This window comes from Peromyscus californicus, unplaced genomic scaffold (assembly GCF_007827085.1).
Source record: "Peromyscus californicus insignis strain IS unplaced genomic scaffold, ASM782708v3 Scaffold_12__1_contigs__length_115047231, whole genome shotgun sequence".
In the NCBI taxonomy this organism is placed as follows: Eukaryota; Metazoa; Chordata; class Mammalia; order Rodentia; family Cricetidae; genus Peromyscus; species Peromyscus californicus.
This window is the reverse complement of record NW_026294413.1, coordinates 72,638,525-72,654,897: the sequence shown is the minus strand read 5'-3', so window position 1 is coordinate 72,654,897 and position 16,373 is coordinate 72,638,525. Positions and strand designations below refer to the sequence as shown.

At 42.8% G+C, this 16,373-nt stretch overlaps 1 protein-coding gene across 2 annotated transcripts; it reads left to right on the top strand.

Annotated features, from left to right (window-relative positions):
- The first annotated feature begins 107 nt into the window (after window positions 1-107).
- On the top strand, window positions 108-12,314 carry Parp2 (poly(ADP-ribose) polymerase 2). 2 transcript variants are annotated; one of them, XM_052733384.1, is made up of 16 exons: window positions 108-199; window positions 2,366-2,512; window positions 2,803-2,873; window positions 3,752-3,802; window positions 6,237-6,333; window positions 6,719-6,794; window positions 7,519-7,621; window positions 8,384-8,543; window positions 8,776-8,914; window positions 10,113-10,176; window positions 10,256-10,390; window positions 10,610-10,737; window positions 10,893-10,992; window positions 11,506-11,604; window positions 11,809-11,933; window positions 12,050-12,314. In XM_052733384.1, the coding sequence occupies exons 1-16, from the start codon at window positions 160-162 to the stop codon at window positions 12,207-12,209; spliced, it is 1,695 nt and encodes a 564-aa protein (XP_052589344.1). In that variant the 5' UTR covers window positions 108-159; the 3' UTR covers window positions 12,210-12,314. The 2 variants fall into 2 exon arrangements, with proteins under 2 accessions (XP_052589344.1, XP_052589345.1); XM_052733385.1 differs by having other exon boundaries at window positions 2,366-2,520.
- The last annotated feature ends 4,059 nt before the right edge of the window (window positions 12,315-16,373 follow it).

Below are 16,373 nucleotides of genomic sequence, written 5' to 3'. Positions count from 1 at the left end.
ATAGGCCGTGGGAGCGGAACGCACTTTTCAGTGATGGTGGTTTCCCACGAGGCACAGCGCGGCGGCCCTTATTTGCATGCGCTTCTATTCCCGCCTCCCGCCCCAGAGAAGAAGCCCGCGCATCCCGGCTGGGGATGATGACGTCAGGGCTCGAGCGCCATGGCGCCGCCGCGGCGGAGATCCGGCGGCCGGAGGCGAGGTGAGAACCCCGTCCGCGGCCAGAAACGCTGGGGCCAGAGTCAGAGGGAACGGCTCACTTTTTCATGGTCCAGTTCAATCCAAAGAGGCGTGTGAACCGGAACAGCAAGCATAACTGCCACGTACTGTTAATAACTAATGTCATTCAATGAAAAGATCTTCGTTATGGAGTCTAGCACTGCGAAAGGATAAGCGTAAAGTGATTAACTTCTTAGGTCAACCTTTTTAAGAGACATCCGATTTCAGAAAGTAAAATTCGGATCTTGGAATTGTTGGCTGTGGACTGTATACTGTGTTCGTAATTGTACCCTATTAAGTTAGATACTATAGCTGTGGTCTCAGTTGTACATTTTGGACAGCTGAGGTACAGCGAACTCCAAGCTTCTGAAGCTCCAGTAAGCAAAGCTGGCTGTAAGCTGGTCCAGACTGCAGAGCACTTGACTGACCATGATCACGTGATCTAATTTGACGTAAAGTGTTGAAGACCCATGCCACAAGTAATGAACTTTAAACATCTCTGTAAATTTATTTTATCCTGTCATGTTAATATATGGTCAGGACAGCAATTTAGGAAGGGTTGCTCAATTTGTTTCAAGAGAAGTGAGTGGTGTGGCATTTGTAACTTTCAAAAGAACATCCTAAATTATTTCTTTAAAAAAGTATTTAAGTGCCGGGCGGTGGTGGCTAACGCCTTTAATCCCAGTACTCGAGAGGCAGAGGCAGGCGGATCTCTGTGAGTTCAAGGCCAGCCTGGGCTACCAAGTGAATTTCAGGAAAGGCGCAAAGCTACACAGAGAAACCCTGTCTCAGAAAAAAAAAAAAAATTATTTAATATGTACGTGTATTTTGTCTGTGTGTATGTACACCAAGTGTGTACCTGGAGGCCAGAAGGGGGCGTTGGGTACCCTGGAACTGGGGTTACTTAGAATTGTGCCCCACCATGGGAGAGCTGGGACTTGAACCCAAATCCCCTGGAAGAGTGGGGGAACCTCTTCATCACTGACCTATCTCTCCAGCCTCCTTTAAATTCAGAAGAATTTGTCAGAGCAGTAGGTGTGTTGGCCCATTCCTTTAATCCCAGCACTTGGGAGGGGCAGAGGTAGGAGGATCTTTGTAAGTTCTAGGCCATCCTAGTCTACAAAGTGAGTTCCAAGACAGCCAGGAAGGGCTATGTAGAGAGACCCTGTCTCAAAGTTTAAAAAAAAAAAAAAAAAGAAAGAAAAGAGATGATCAGGAGGCTAGAAAGTTGGCTTGTGCTTAAAAGCACTTCTTGCCCTTACAGAGGACCTGGGTTCTATTCCAGACACCCATATGGCTGGCCATAGCCACTTTACCAGATTTTATGCCCTCTTCTGACCTCCAGGTGCACCATACATTCATGTGGTACACTAACATATTTGCAGACAAAATACCCATACACATAAAAATAAAATAATAACCCTTATTGTTTGTCTTTTAAGGTTTGTCAAGGGCAGAGACACAACTCTGCTGTTCCTGGCCACAACCTTAGTTTTTTTCAGAGACTCAGGCAAACCTAGTACTCTTGGCTTTAAGGTAGAAAGGAATTTCAGGAGTATGCAAGATGAACCAGAGTTGGGAGTTTATTAAAAGAGTTATTAACATACATTTTAAGCACAAGGATTAAAAGAAAAGAAATGTCTTAGAAGAAAGACACTACAGAACACGAGTGTGGGCTTCTCTAAGAATCACCCTTCCTTATAATAGACATATGTGCAAAATTTGTGATTTTTGACTCTTCCAAGAGTTGTTAAAGAATTTAAATGAGATCACATTTCCTGAGATGGATACAGAATACAGGTTATCTTCGTGTAAACAGTGTTCATAGTATGTTTAAGATTCCCATAGAACAGGAGAGAAATGAGTCCAGTCCCATTACCATATACATTTATGCTGTACGCCTGATTCATTGTCATTTTAACATAAAAATATTCAGATATTTGTGTTAGCAACCTTCACAGCACGTGCTAATTGTGCTGGAATTCTTGCTTCTCAGCTGCAGAGGGGCTTCAGCCAGACTCTGGGATGAGGGGCTCCCTGTCCTTTCCACGTCCCCCTAATTTTTCCTGTATTTTTATTTTGCTTCAGTCTTAGATATTAGATGATCTTTGTTGTGTAGTAATTCTTTGTTTATTGTTCTCGCTTTTAGCTTCTGAAGGGCTAAATGAAGCCAAGAGAGTTAATAATGGCAACAAAGCAGCAGATGACTCTCCTGCTGGCAAGAAGATGCGCACATGCCAGAGGAAGGGGCCCGTGGCTGGAGGAAAGGATGCAGACAGGACAAACGGCAAGCAAGGTCACAAGGTCACGGGCCAGGGAGGCATGGGCCAGCTCTTGGGTCTCTCAAAGGAGTGGGATGATATTTCTTCCTTCCCTCTTTGAAAATATAATTAATCTCTCTATCATTTGGGTATTTTGAAGTACCAGTCTACTTTGTCAACTCTTTCTTTTCATACATTTGAGTTGGATTAGGCAGAAGACCCTGATTGCTCAAGAAGGGCCAAGTTAAACATGACAGCTTTCTAATCACGACAGCTCCTTTGATTCTCACATAAGTAATGACAGTGCATATTTATGTACCCTCAGACTCGGTGAAGGCCTTGCTGTTAAAGGGCAAAGCTCCTGTGGACCCAGAGTGTACAGCCAAGGTGGGAAAGGTAAAGCACCTGGACAGAAAGCGGAGTTCTTCTGACATTGTGATTCCTGTCTAGACTGTTGCTTGTGTTCGTTTTAAAAGTGCTTTCTGAAATACTGCTAGTGATTCATTTTCTCCAGAGTTGAGACGTGGGGGTGCTGGGCTTTCAAATGAGCAGAATTGGGCCTGGAGAGATGACCCAGTTGTTAAGAACATGTGTTGCTCTTCAAGAGGACCTTCATGTGGGTTTGATTCCCAGAATATTAACATAATTACCCTAGGGGTTGCCATCAGCTTTCCACAGCTTATTTATTCCCTTTCTCACCCAGGAAATGTTACAATTGTTAAGGGAGGACGGTGTGGTTTGATGAGAAACTGTCATGGAATGGCATAAGTTACTGATGAAGGGGAAAAGGATGGGAAGGATCTAGAAGAGAGCCTACTTATAAGCAGGTTTCTTGCCATATGGCAGTGGCGCACGCCTTTAATCCCAGCACTCGGGAGGCAGAGGCAGGTGGATCTCTGTGAGTTCGAGGCCAGCCTGGGCTACAGAGTCAGTTCCAGGACAGGCCCCAAAGCTACACAGAGAAACCCTGTCTCCCTGTCTCGAAAAACCAAAAAAAAAAAAAAAAAAAAAAAAAAAAAAAAAAAAAAAAAAAAAAAAAAAAAAAAAAACAGGTTTCTTTTGAGTTATTTAGGCCTCTGTAATTGGAAGAATTCATATGTTTTAATTTTAATAGTGATAGGCTGTGTGTAGACCATACATTTCCATTTCTCTCCCTGGAAGACAGATGTTGGATGTGCTGGAGAATAAACCTTAAAGCATTAAAGGAACAAATAGGGTCTCATTTTGCTCTCAGGACTGAGTACATTAATGCGGTTTGTTTTCTCTTTTCCCAGGCTCATGTGTATTGTGAAGGAGATGATGTCTATGATGTCATGCTAAATCAAGTAAGAGGATAAGTCATTCTGATTGTGGGGATTTCTTTTTTATTATTATTTTTAAATTGCAGTTATTTATTTAATCTGTGTGTATATGTGTGTGGAGATCAGAGGACAACTTGAACGAGTCAGTTCTCTCCTTCTACCATGAGGGTCCCTGTGATTTAACTCAGCCCACGGGGCTTGGAAGAAAGTGCCTTTACCCACTGAGCCCTCTTGCTAGCCCAGGCTATCAGAACTTCTTTGTAATATAAACTGCTCACATTTTCCAAAATTGAAATTGGCTTTATGATTATTACATTCTGCTTTTTGCCACTGTTGAAGACTTTTTGTTTGTTTTGTAGGGTTTTCTGTATGTGTGTTTTTGTTTGTTTTGTTTTTTGGAGGCAAACTCTGACAAAGCCTAGGCTGGGTATATAGTCTAGGATGACCTTCAACCCCTGATCATTTTACCTTCGTCTTTCAAGTGTTAGCATTTCAGACATGCACCACTACATTTGGTTTTATGTAGTACTTGGGATCAAACTCAGGGTTTTATGTATGCTAGGTGAGCAAGGTGTTCCACCAACATTTGTTGTTGATTTTGTGTGTGTGTGTTTGTTGATTTTTGTGTGTGTGTGTGTGACAGGTTGTTGCTGTGTAGCCCGGGCAGCCTTGAACTTGCAGCCCTGTTTCAATGTCTGTAGGACTGAGATTTCAGGGGCACAGCTATCTCACCCAATTCATACTGACATTTTAAAATTGTGCAGTTCATTTTTTTTTTAATTAAAAAAAGTATTATTACTGTGAACACATGATGGGAGAAGGCACACATACTACAGCATATGTGTGGAGGTCAGAAGATAACTGAGTGGAATCAGTTCTCCATCCTACTAACCTAAGCCCACCCTAATCCCCACCCCTCACCGTGCGCGTACCAGCCCGGCAGTCACTCTGTAGACCAGGCTGGTCTCAGACTGGACAGTAATCCTACTGCCTCAGCCTCCTGAGTGTTAGAATTATGAGTATGCACTACCAGTTTCTGTTTCTTTTCCTTTTTTTCTCAGTTTGAAAGAGCAAGCCCAGTGCCTTGTGCTTGCCAAACAAGGCTCTACCACCGAGCTACATCCCTAATCAGTCATTCTGTTTATTCTCTCTCTGTCTCTCTCTCTCTTACACACACACACACACACACACACACACACACACACACACTTGTTTTGATACTTGCTCTGTTCATTTATTTCCTGGAGATGACTCATACTTGAATTTATTTACCTTTGTGTGTCTGTCTATACATGGGAGGGTGCTCTTATGAGTGCATATGTATGCTTGCATGCAGAGGCCAAAGGTCAATTTCAGATGTTGTTCCTAGGTGCATTGACTAGTTTCTCTCTCTCTCTCTTTTTTTTTCTTGAGGAAAGTTCTCTTGCTAACCTGTAGCTCACTTAATAAACTACACTGACTGGCCAGCAAGCAGGCTCCAGGAATCCCCCTGTCTCTGCCAACCTAGTGCTGGGATTACAGTGTGCATTACCATGCTCAGGTTTTTTACATGGAGTTTAGGGATTGAACTCAGGGTCTTATGTTTGTTTAGTTAGTACTTTACTGACTGAACTTTCTCACCAGCCACATACTTCAATTTATTGATCTAATATATATAATTTTAACAGGTAACTAGTATTTCTTTTTATTACTTCTGCCTAAACTGCCCGTCTGGTGAACTGACTGAGTCAGTAATACTTGCAGTATAAGCCTGAGGACCAGAGTTCAGATCCCCAGCACCTCAGTAAAAAGCTGGGTACACTGATGCATTCCTGTAATCCTAGCACTAGGAAGGCTAGAGACAGGAGGATGCATGGGACTTGCCAGTGAGCTCCAGGTTCAGCAAGAGACCCTGTCTTAAACAATAATGTAGAGTGAAAAAAAATATCTATGGAGGGAGCTTTCAGGAGGATCCCATTAATGTAGGGTGTTGGGGTTGGATAGGGGTTTCAGGAAGCTTCTGAGATCGCACTTTTTTTTTTTTTTTTTTTGGTATAACACTCATTTATTCACACAGGAAGATTACAAGCAATATTTATCCCGTCTTCCAAGTGGAAGCAGGAATACCTCTCTGGGTGTACAGGTCCGGACTCCCCATGTCTCTTCCTCTGGACCTCAGTTCAGCCTTCCTGTGGTCAACCTCCTCTGCGCTGAGGACAGGATCTCATGTCTCTGGCAGAGGAGAGTCGTCTCACTGGAGGGTCTGATGAGCTCTCGAGATTGTACTTTTAATTTCCAAGAATCAATCATTAAGTTCCTGTTTATATCCTTATTCTTCCAGGATCTGTTTGTTTCCATCATGCTATGCTTTTCATTGTGGCAATTATTGGATAGTTATAACCAAGGAAACAGCATTGGTTTATGTGACTTCCAATAGTAAAACTCATCTTTTATGCTATTCTTTTCCCACTTCTCTCAGACCAATCTGCAGTTCAACAACAACAAGTACTATCTTATTCAGCTCTTAGAAGATGATACCCAGAAGAACTTCAGTGTTTGGATGAGGTGGGGCCGAGGTAAAAGCTTTATGATGGATTGTATGATAGCCATTCAGAAACACAGAAGCAGTGCAGTGAGTAGGTGTAAGTCTCTGAAGGGCTTGGGAACCCACTTGAGCTTTTGAGGTTGGGAAGTGGCAGACATTGTCATTAGGAAGCTTTGTAAGGCTGAGAAGACTCCCTCCATTGGACTGACGGTACTGCTTATCAGCTGGGACACTTAGTGGTGTCTTGTATCAATGTGATCTGTTGCCTAAGCCCTTGCACCTCTCCCTTCCTCTTTTCCTGCCTATTGGTCACACAATAAGCAGAGAGACCTTAGAGAGATGGCTTGTCACTGCTGGAGAGCTATACTTGGGGTCTAGGGCACGGAACCATCCTGTGTTTGGCATTTACTTTGCAGTTGGGAAAACGGGGCAGCACAGCTTGGTGGCTTGTTCTGGTGACCTCAACAAAGCAAAGGAAATATTTCAGAAAAAGTAAGTGCTAAAAATTTATTTAAAAAACATACCCTTCTTGGATCTCTCTTGTTGAAGAGTTTCATGTAAGGATAATTGAGTCTAAATGTTAATTCCTTTCTGTTCTGACACCCTGTGATTAGGACATTAAATTGTTTCTTTTTTCTTTTTTTGTTTTTTCAAGACAGGGTTTCTCTGTGTAGTTTTGGTGCCTGTCCTGGATCTCACTCTGTAGCCCAGGCTGGCTTCAAAATCACAGAGATCTTCCTGGCTCTGCCTCCCGAGTGCTGGGATTAAAGGCATGCGCCACCACCGCCCAGCTAAATTGTTTCTTTAGTCAATGATTAAATCAACCTAGATCCTTGAAACTCACCAGAAAAATCTAGAATATTTTAAACACAGCAAGCAAATCTAAGAAATTAGAAACACCAGAGACTGAGACTGTCCACCGGGAGCTTTCAGCTTCTCATGGTGATTTTGAGAGCAGACTTTCTAGAGTCTAGATACATGTTTCTTTCTAGGAAAAAGCATTGGTCATCTACCTTTTATTTCATATATCCATAGCTTCTGTGTTTTGAGACCTTTGGGAAGCCTTTGTTCCCATTTTTGCTTGATTCCTTTGTTTCAGTTTTTCTGTTCATTCAGTGTCCTAATTTACACTTCACACTACGGAACACTACTGTGTGCCTCCCTCTGGCAGTGGACCTTAATTTGTATGGTTTCCCTACCTCCTTGGGCTCCACAGATTCCTGGACAAAACCAAAAACAATTGGGAGGACCGTGAGAACTTTGAGAAAGTACCTGGAAAATACGACATGTTACAGATGGACTATACTGCCAGTGTGCAGGTAAGCTGACTCTACAGAAGGTGTCTCCTAAATAAGTGAAGTCTAGCCAGGTGATGTGGACCAGTGCAAGTCCAGAACAGGCTGGGATATTAGGAGTCACTGCTTTTCTCCCGTCAGATAACTCTCCCTCATCTTTGATCTCAAAGGGCCAGAATATGCCTTTGTGTTGTGTCTATAGTCGTAAGACTGTAGTCTTCTCTGTTGTATACTGGAATACTTATGAAACCCAAGGCCCTGCTTCCAGAAGTTCAGGGTTACAGACCAAGAGAAGATCGATAAATAACCAGACTGAGAAACTAAAGCTGGCTTCACTTCTACACCACTGTGACGAGATCGAGGGCTGGAGGTGCAGGTCAAAAATAAATGCTTCCCAGCATGCATGAGGCCCTGGGTTCAAAACTGAGAATCACAGAAAGAAAGGAAAAGAATTTTGACAAACTAAGGTTTCCAGCATGCTGAGAACTTTCCTAAAAACTCATAGATCTGAAAATTAAGAAGCTTTTCGTGTTAATGTGATCAGAAGGTTTATGGCATAAGAGCTATGTTTGCGTACTCTGTTGGAAGGACCATTTGTTCTTACTCTGAGTACTTCACTGTGAGGGAGCTCCAACAAGTTGGAGTGGAAATCACATTGGCTCATCTAACTAGATTCCTAATAGAATGTACCAGTGTGCAAACACACCAAGGATCACTGTAGACCTGCTCCCTATGGGGCTCAAATACACCCTTCAGATATTAGAAGCTGTGTTTATTTTGCTACAGGATGAAGATAAAACAAAGCAAGAGGAGCCTCTTGAAACTGCGAAGCCAGAGTCACAGCTGGATCTTCGAGTCCAGGAGCTGATAAAGTTGATCTGTAACGTGCAGACAATGGAGGAGATGATGATAGAAATGAAGTATGACACCAAGAAAGCCCCACTCGGTAGGACTTCAGACTCTGTTCTTCAGCCTTGCGTATTATTTCCTAGTTCCTTTAATGAGCAATCACATCACTACATAAGGATTACTGAAAGTACTGAGTGAGGCAGCGGGATCTGGAGTGAGGGTTTGAGAGGATGATACTGTTTTGAAATTTGAGTTTTAATTGGGCAGGGATATGTAGTCTATAGAGATAGGACCCTGGGTTGGAGTCTGATCTGTGACCGGGCCTCCAGGAAAGCTGACGGCGATGCAAATCAAGGCCGGGTACCAGTCTCTCAAGAAGATTGAGGATTGTATTCGGACCGGCCAGCATGGACGAGCTCTTCTTGAAGCATGCAATGAGTTCTACACCAGGATCCCACATGACTTCGGGTAAGGTCATGCTGTTTCTTTACTTTGTTCTTCTACTCACTTTATTCCTTAAGCAACCGCAGCAGCTCTGGCCCTCTTAATCCTTTATTGTTAAGGAAATTGTCACCTTAAATTGGGTCCAATGTGATTTGTAGCTAGCTTAGAATATGGGAAGTCAGCACTCAGGAGGCAGAAAGTGGCCAACCTGGATCCTGTCTCAAGAAAATTTTCAAAATAAAAGAAATATGGGACATAATTTCCCAACTTTATTAGAACTATATTCCTGACCAAGTGAAAGTTAACCAACTCAAGAGAGACTGGACTCCCCACCCCTCCAAATAGAAAAGAATGTATCTAGCCACTAAGTAAAACACCTTGCAAATCATACCTCCTTCCATTCTTTTAAGATGACTACACCCACATAAATACCACTTTTCTGAAACCAAATGATTAATATTAAGTGGATAGAACACATTACCGGTCCCTATTTTTTTTTTTTTTTTTTAACTCCTTCAGATTTACATGTCTGATCCCTATTTGTGTGCATGTGTGCGTGCGCTCGCGGTGCTCAGGATTGAACCTAGGGTGTTGTACATGTTACCCATGCACTTTCTCCCTGAACTGTATCCTAGCCCAGTTCGTTCTTCATTCTGGTTTTCATTGTTCCTGTTTCCTCTATTGCTTTCTGTGAATTCCATAACCTCAAAATAGCCACGAATGGTCAAAAGGTTTACCCCTTCTGGATTGTGTCCAGACTTCCTTATTGACGTCAGTGTAGCTTAGTTTGAAAAAGGGTCCTATAAAAGAATTTCAACTCTGTCCTGAACATGGAAATCTAAATAGATGTTTTATCCTACTTAGAATGTGTATTTAATATCCCTTTGTATATTTGGGCTTTGAAGTCTTTTCACAGGCCTTTCTCTTCCAAATAGGAAATCCTAATTTTTTTTTCTTTTCTTTTTTTTGTTTTTTTGTTTTTTTGAGACAAGGTCCTATAGCCCTGGAGCTCACTGTGTAGACTAGGCTGGCTTCAGTCCCACAGAGATCCTCCTACCTCTGCCTCTTGAGTGCCGAGATTAAAGGTGTGTGCCACCAGGCCCAGCTTTTTTCTTTTCTTTTTAGTAAGACGAACACCAGTTTTCCAAAGGACCTGTTTTTTTGTCATGTACCTTCTAGCCACAAAGCAGACAACTCACAGTGGTTGTACCTCTGTCCTTAGACTCTCTATCCCTCCAGTGATCCGGACAGAGAAAGAGCTGTCGGAGAAAGTACAGCTGCTAGAGGTGAGCTGCGAGCGCACTGGGAGTTTGCAGACTCTTGGCCTACGTTCCTTCACGCTGATTCTTGGTCTCGTCATCTTAGGCGCTGGGAGACATTGAAATTGCCCTGAAGCTGGTGAAGGCAGAGCGCCAAAGCTCAGAACACCCCCTGGACCAGCACTATAGAAACCTCCATTGTGCGTTGCGTCCTCTGGACCATGAAAGCTACGAATTCAAAGTAATACAGACAGTCATTTATTTTCACGTTCTTACCCCAGTCAAGCCCATCCTTCCCATCCCTGTATTTACCAGGAACTTGGGAGTCAGAACTCTTTCTAACTGCATTGTGAGGCTATTGGGGGCAGAAAGTTCTGCTAGCTTAGAGCAGAAGCCCTGCATCCTTCAGTCAGTCCAGTCTCTTACAGGGTCTACATTTGCTGTTCCTTCTTTTCCACAGGTGATTTCTCAGTACCTACAGTCTACCCATGCGCCTACACACAAGGACTACACTATGACCTTGCTGGATGTTTTTGAAGTAGAGAAGGAAGGGGAAAAAGAAGTCTTCAGAAAGGACCTTCCTAACAGGTCTGAGTCCAGCTCTGGGTCGAGTAGACATTTCCTTGCCGGAAGTGTAGTGAAGGAGCTGGGAGGGTGGCAGGGACAGCTGTTTTGTTTGTTATTTGTATCTGTGACCATTGTTTTCAGGAGAACAATGGAGTAGAATAATGGGTCTTTCTTAGGATGCTACTCTGGCATGGTTCCAGGCTGAGTAACTGGGTGGGGATCCTGAGCCATGGGCTTCGAGTTGCCCCACCTGAGGCTCCCATCACAGGTTATATGGTAAGTAGAGACTGAACTCTAGAAGGAACCCAAGGGAAGGAAAGATGCAATGATGATCTTGGTCGGTCCCCCAACCCAGATTAGGATTAGGTGGTACTCCTCTGAAAGAGTTCAAACAGCTCACTGATAACCACATCTTTACTGTGTCCCTCTTTCTTTAAAAGAGATATGTCTTCTAGAATTTAAAGGCAGAGATCCATGGCTGTTTTGTTGTCTCTTGAACTGAGTAAGAAAGGGCAGTGGGAGAGGAACCATGTTGTGTTTATGAGAACAGAACCTGATGGTCAATGCTGAGTCTTCTTCCTCATAGAGTTGTTTGCTATTTTGAGACAAGGTCTCACTTTGACCTTGGGTGGTTTGGAGCTTGCCTTGTAGACCAGGCTGGCCTCAAACTGAAAGACCTGCATGCCTCTGCCTCCTGAATCCAGGGGTAAAAGGCTTGGACCACCATGCCAGGACCTTCTCATATAATGGATTAGACAGCTGATCTCCACTTTTGTTGGTATATTTCAGTTTGGGAAAGGAATCTATTTTGCTGACATGTCTTCCAAGAGTGCCAATTATTGCTTTGCCTCTCGCCTGAACAACACAGGACTGCTTCTTCTCTCAGAGGTAAGTCAGCGAACACAGCTATGATCTCTAGTTCACTGAGAAAATTTGACTTTGGATTCAAGAGGTATACCTGGAAAGATTTCCATTGCATTAGATTCTTTTGCTAAAGTAAGGAATAAAATACAAATCCGGATGTTCTGGTTGGCTTTGGAATCACCTGCTTCTGAACTGAAAATAGGTATTCACGGATCTTTTGCTTTGCAGGTAGCTCTAGGTCAGTGTAATGAGCTAATGGAGGCCAATCCTAAGGCCGAAGGATTGCTTCAGGGCAAGCATAGCACCAAGGGGCTGGGAAGGATGGCTCCCAACCCTACCCACTTTGTCACCCTGTAAGTACCCAGTGCTAAGGCTGCTGGAAGACTTCTTTCAAATTGTTAAGAATTACTCGTCTATTTCAGCTTCTGAACCAAATGCTAATGTTGACACATTTTCTTCCATTTGGCAGGAATGGAAGTACAGTGCCCTTAGGACCAGCAAGTGACACAGGAATTCTCAATCCAGAGGGGTATACCCTCAACTACAATGAGTTTATTGTCTACAGCCCCAACCAGGTCCATATGCGATACCTTCTAAAGATTCAATTTAATTTTCTGCAGCTGTGGTAATGTTGATCAAATAAGCAAGAGAGGATACAGTCTTCAAACAAGAATCAAGCAATATTACATTTTTTAACTTTTTGATATTTTGTTTGATAAAATAATAGAAACCTATCTCTGGCTTCTTTGGGCTTTACTTCTCTAAACACTTATTCTTTGTGTGTGGTGTGCATGCACACACAGAGGCCAGAGGAAGGTCATTGGAGTATGCTCTAGCACTCTTCATACTGTCCTCTTGGTTGGTTGGTTGGTTGGTTGGTTGGTTGGTTGGTTGGTTGGTTGGTTTTTTGAGACAGAGTTTCTCTGTGTAGCCTTGGCTGTCCTGGAACTCATTCTGTAGACCAGGCTAGCCTCCAACTTGGATCTGCCTGCCTCTGCCTCTGGAGTGCTCATTTTAAAGATGTTCACCACCACAGCCTGCCACACTGTCTTTTATTTTTCAGAGCTGAGGACCAAACCCAGGGCCTTGCGCTTGCTAGACAAGCGCTCTACCACTGAGCTAAATCCCCAACCCCCACACTGTCTTATTGAGACAAAGGCTCTTACTGAATCTGGAGAGAGGCTGATAGCCAGAAGTTCAGTCCTTTGCACCCCAAAATTTTGGGATTACAGATATGTGCAGTCACACTCAGTTTGTTTTTTAGATTTGTTTTTAAATATGTTCATGTTTCTGAAGTGTCTGTGTAGTTATGTGTACATGAGTACAGATGCCAGCAGAGGGAGCTAGAGTTACAGGGCCCTATGATGGCTGTTCTTGGTAAATCAGCTTAACTATACCTGTAATCAACCCAAGCAGCTGGGCATGCCTATGAGGGATTTTCTTGACTGGATCATCTGAGATGGAAAAAAGCCACCCTACAGCTGGGCTACAGCATCTGGTGGCAACCCTGTTGTGGGTCAATAGTTTAACTATGTAAAGATGTGTTACATTTGTTTGCCTTGCATGCCTAAAGCACCTGATTCCAGGGGCCAGCCAGCTAGGCAGACATGGTAGAAGCAGGAAAGCAGGACATACAGAATTAAAGGTAAAAAGCCCCAAGGCAAAATGTAGATGAATAGAAACAGGTTAAGTCATAAGATCTAGTGGGACAAGCATAAGCTAAAGGCTGAGCTTTCATAATTAATAAGAAGTCTCATGTCATTATTTGGGAACTGGTAAATGGCCCAAAGAAAATTCCAACTACACAGCTGCATGAAAAGGCATGGAAGAAGGAAGCTTTTACTTTTGGCTGCTTGCTCTTACACTTTCTGGCAAGTTCATCTATCCTGTTACTAAGGCATTCTTTGATTGGTCTTTGGAACTCCAATGCAGACTGAAGACCAGGAACGTTCTAGGCATTTCCTAGGACTCCAGCACAACATCGAAACAGTCTAAAATATCCAGCCTTGTGGAATGAACAACCTCTGGATTCTTGGCTTTTCCATTGGGAGATAGCCATTGTTGAACTACTAGACTATAGCCTGTAAGCTACTGTAAGTCTCCTTAAAAAATAAAATATAGCCGGGCAGTGGTGGTACACGCCTTTAATCCCAGCACTTGAGAGGCAGAGGCAAGTGGATCTCTGAGTTCGAGGCTAGCCTGGTCTACAGAGTGAGTTCCAGGACAGGCTCCAAAGCTACACAGAGAAACTCTGTCTTGAACCCCCCTCAAATATAGATAATTATATATATATATAATTATTTATATTATATATTTATATTTACATATATACAATTATATGTAAAATTGTATGTGTATATGTATATGTATGTATATATACATTTGTTCTTTCTCTCAGTTTTGTTATTCCTTTAGAGAACTCTAATACAAGTCCTCTGCAAGAGCAGTGTGTGCTCATAACCACTGAGCCATCTCAGACCTCAAATACTTATTTCTTCTGATATCACTGTATCTCATTTCCAGGAAGTGCCCATTGCCCTCTGTATCCCACCACTGGTGACAGGTTACTCTGGATTCTATTTTCTCACAGTATATATAGCCTCTCCACTGAGGGACACTAATGAGGGCTAATGCTTGTCCCTGCTAGATTCATTTTTTTTTTCCTGCCAACTGGTGTCTTTTTTAAATGTAACTGTAGACAGAGTACAGGTTTGTTTTTTTGTTTTGTTTTGTTAAGATTTATTTATTTATATGGGTACTTTGTCAGCATGTACATCTGCACACCAGAAGAGGGCATCAGGCAGTTGTGAGTTGCCATGTCGGTGCTGGGAATTGAACTCAGGACCTTTGGAACAGCAGTGAGTGCTCATAACCACTGAGCCATCTCCCCAGCCCCAGAGTACAGGTTCTAAAGACTCACTTTTCCCATCAGAATCTTAATTATCCCAAGTCTATCTGAAGGGCTAGAGAATGGTCCAGGAGTTAAGAGAGTGATCTAGTCAAATCTACCTGCTCACTTAAGTAGTATACCACTAATAACATTGAAGAAGGGGCTAGGGAAATGGTCCAGGAGTTAAGAGAGTGATCTAGTCAAATCCACCCGCTACTGAAGTAGTATACCACTAATAACACTGAAGAAGGGGCTAGGGAAATGGTCCAGTAGTTAAGTGAGTGTAGGGGCTGGAAAGAAAAGGCATTGGGACAAAATTCAATACCCATTTCACGACAGACATTCAACAGGAATGGAAGAGTACTTCCTCACCCTGAAAAAGAATCTGAGAAGCACTGCCAACTTAATACCTAGTAGCAGAAAATACAAAGCATATATCCTTGGGTGGGCATGCCGCTCAGTTGGAAGAGTGCTTGTCTAGCTCTGATGAGTATTCTTGGTTGTCAGCTTGACTACATCTGGAATTAACTCAAACCCAAAAAATGTCTGGACACACCTGTGAGGAATTTTTGCTTAATTAAATCATTTGAAGTGGGAAGACATGCCTTTAATCCATATCTTTTGGGTGGGAAGACCCATCTCAAATCTTGGCCACACCTTTTGCTGAAATCCTATATAAAGAACTTGGAAGAAGGAAGTTCTTCTCTTTGCTGGCTTGCTCTCACCCTCACTAGCATGTCCATTCCTGCATTGGCAGTAGAACCTGCTTCTTGGGAATCTGGAGTATACTGAAGACCAGATGAGATATTCAGCCTTGTAGAATGAATAACTACCTGATTCTTGGACTTTCTGTTCATAGGCAGCTGTTGTTGGATTAGCTGGACACACAGCTTGTAAGGCATTCTAATAAATCCCCTTTCTTTTTATATAGAGAGATTCATTCTATTTAAGGTCTGTTACTCTAGAAAACCCTGACTAATAGAATAGCATAAATAAATCTCTGGTTTCATCCCCAGGACTGCACAAAGTGGGTGTCCTGGTGCACTCAGGAGGTGGAGGCAGAAGGATCAGAAATTTAAAAAGATGTCTACAAAGCAAGTTTTGGGCTACCTGAGACCTTGTCTAAAAACAGAAGGGGAGGGGATTTAAGAATGTAAAACCAAATCAAATCAGGAAGTCCATTCTCATTACTTAAATTTAGTATTTTACTGAAGATACAAGCCATGGTAGTTAGTCCTAAGGGCACAGGTGTGGCCACTGGTCCCTGAGCTCAGCCTACGTCTCCAGGCCCTCTCTGGCCCAACCTGCCACTAGCTACTGAGCATGTCTGTCTGAGGAGCTGTTCAGAAAATAACAACTTTAAAAACTGTGATAGTATCCAGGCATGGTAGCACGCACCTGTAATCCCAGCACTAGGGAGGCAGAGGCAGGCAAATCTATGAGCTCTAGGACAGTCTGGTCCAGAGTGAGTTCCAGGATAGCCGGGGCTACACAGAAAAAAAAAAAAAAAGACACTGTAGTAGTGAAACACTGGCAACCAAGTGAAAAGTTTAGTGACACCGCTAGACGTGATTGAAAATAATCTAGCTATTGATGGGTTTGGTGCAGATGAAGGAACTTTGGCTTGCTCTGTCACCTCATCTTTGAGGGTCACACATACAAGAAGTTAGACATCAACGAGAATGACATGCTTGGCCTTGCTTATGGACTAACACAGATGATGCTTGTGCTTCCCATTCTGACAAAAATGTAGACAATGTGATTGCCCATGTTTCTGAGGTAGTGGTAGATGCAGACTATTGACGTAAGCAGGACTTCTTAAGCTACAATAAAAAGAAATATTTTCATGACATTTTACCTATTTTTTTGTAGTTATTTCCAAATGTAAATTATGTGAGAATAC